Source organism: Emiliania huxleyi, assembly GCF_000372725.1.
Source record: "Emiliania huxleyi CCMP1516 unplaced genomic scaffold EMIHUscaffold_6354, whole genome shotgun sequence".
NCBI classification, from domain to species: Eukaryota; Haptophyta; order Isochrysidales; family Noelaerhabdaceae; genus Emiliania; species Emiliania huxleyi.
The window spans coordinates 1-1,461 of record NW_005197233.1 but is presented as its reverse complement, the minus strand read 5'-3'; the positions used below and the strand labels follow the sequence as shown (position 1 = coordinate 1,461).

The 1,461-nt window shown below is 64.5% G+C and overlaps 1 protein-coding gene across 1 annotated transcript; it reads left to right on the top strand.

The window, feature by feature from the left end:
* Window positions 1-364: 364 nt before the first annotated feature.
* EMIHUDRAFT_447302 (hypothetical protein) lies at window positions 365-1,181 on the top strand (the record flags this gene model as incomplete). The annotated part of the gene is made up of 1 exon (XM_005763369.1): window positions 365-1,181. A coding segment is annotated over one exon (462 nt), but the record flags the coding sequence as incomplete, so codon positions are not given.
* Window positions 1,182-1,461: the final 280 nt, after the last annotated feature.

Genomic DNA, 1,461 nt, shown 5'->3' with positions numbered 1-1,461 from the left:
GGAAACGGACACCTCACTAGGAGATGGGTAAAAAAGAATGTGTGCGAAAGTCGCCAAATTCTTTTTGCGCCAGTCCCGTGCCTAGTGTCGTTCAAGGCCCGTAAAATTCTTTTTGCACAACACTGGGCACGGGACTGGCGCGCACTGGCACTAACTCCACCAAAAATTCTTTTTGCCAAAACACCACAACGAGTCGACCGACAGATTCGGGATCAGGAGGTGCCTTTCGCGCTGGCGGTAAGAGGAAACCGGCCTCCTACCGTACATATATGCCAGCCCTCGCCGCCGCCCTGCTCATCGCTGTAGCAGCCTGGCGTGTCTTCTATCTATTTCCCATTTCGTGCACAAAGAGCACAAAGGTGGCACCCTCGGCCAGCTGAAGCTCTCGACTCGTCCACCTTGCTCTGGACTATGCCGACCTCAAACCACCAGCGCCAGCAACGACGTGCCACGGCTCGCCACGCATCTGTTGCGACCGACGACGTGCCCGACGCCGTCCCGCGGCCGCCAGGAAGAGGCCCGCGCAACCACTTCTGGGACCCGCGGCCGCCGGGCGTGTGGCGGCACAACGAGTCGAACGAACCGAACCAGCGCAGAGCGGCGCGTCTCACGAGCGCCCGCGGCCGCCACGCCGCCGCCGTCCGCGGCCGACGGTGGTCGCGAATCAACGCGGCGCGGTGCACCGCTGCGCCTGTCCTTCCGCGCCGCTGGACGTCGGCCGAGAAGACCGCTTCCCTCTGGGGACCCGACTCCGCGAAGATCGCGCGCGCGTCGTGAGTGGCGGCGCGCGCGCGATCTCTGTTCCCGGGCACGCCGGTCGCAGTGACATGGGCTCCCAGGCTCAAAAGCGCTCAACAGCGAGCTGCTCCTCCTCCTGCCGCCGCTCCGCTCACCGAGACAACTCGGTGCCGCCGTTCTCGCCGCCGCCGCCGCCGCCGCCGCCTCGCGCCTTGCCTCCGTCACCGCCGCCCTCCATCTCGCAGCGGCGCGTCCCTCTGATGGCGCGGGCTCCTCGCTCGTTGGCGCCTCGCGCCGCCGCCCCCCCTCTCGCCGCCGCTCCGCTCGTGGCCGCCCCATCCCCTGTCAATCCCGCCGCCTCCGCTGTCAATCCCCCCCCACCGCCGCCACCGCCTCGCGCGTTTAGCGGGCCTTTAAGCTTAGGAATCCTAAATAGAGGACAGGTAGGTAGGTAGAAGAGGACAGCCTATAAAGTGTGAGTCACACACACACACACACACAGCCTATAAAGAAAAGAAACGCAATGTCGAAGGTGCCACCTTATCAACCACAAAAATAGGCCCGCGCGTGCTGCGCGGGCCCGGCGAGCGACTAGCGAGCCAACCTGCTAGTACATTTAAAAAATGCACTCGCAGGCGCGGACGAAAGAATCATCAAGTGGACGGGCGGCGATGCAGCGACCGAGGCTGGCCGTCACGCTCGCGGTATGCTTCATTGCCGGGC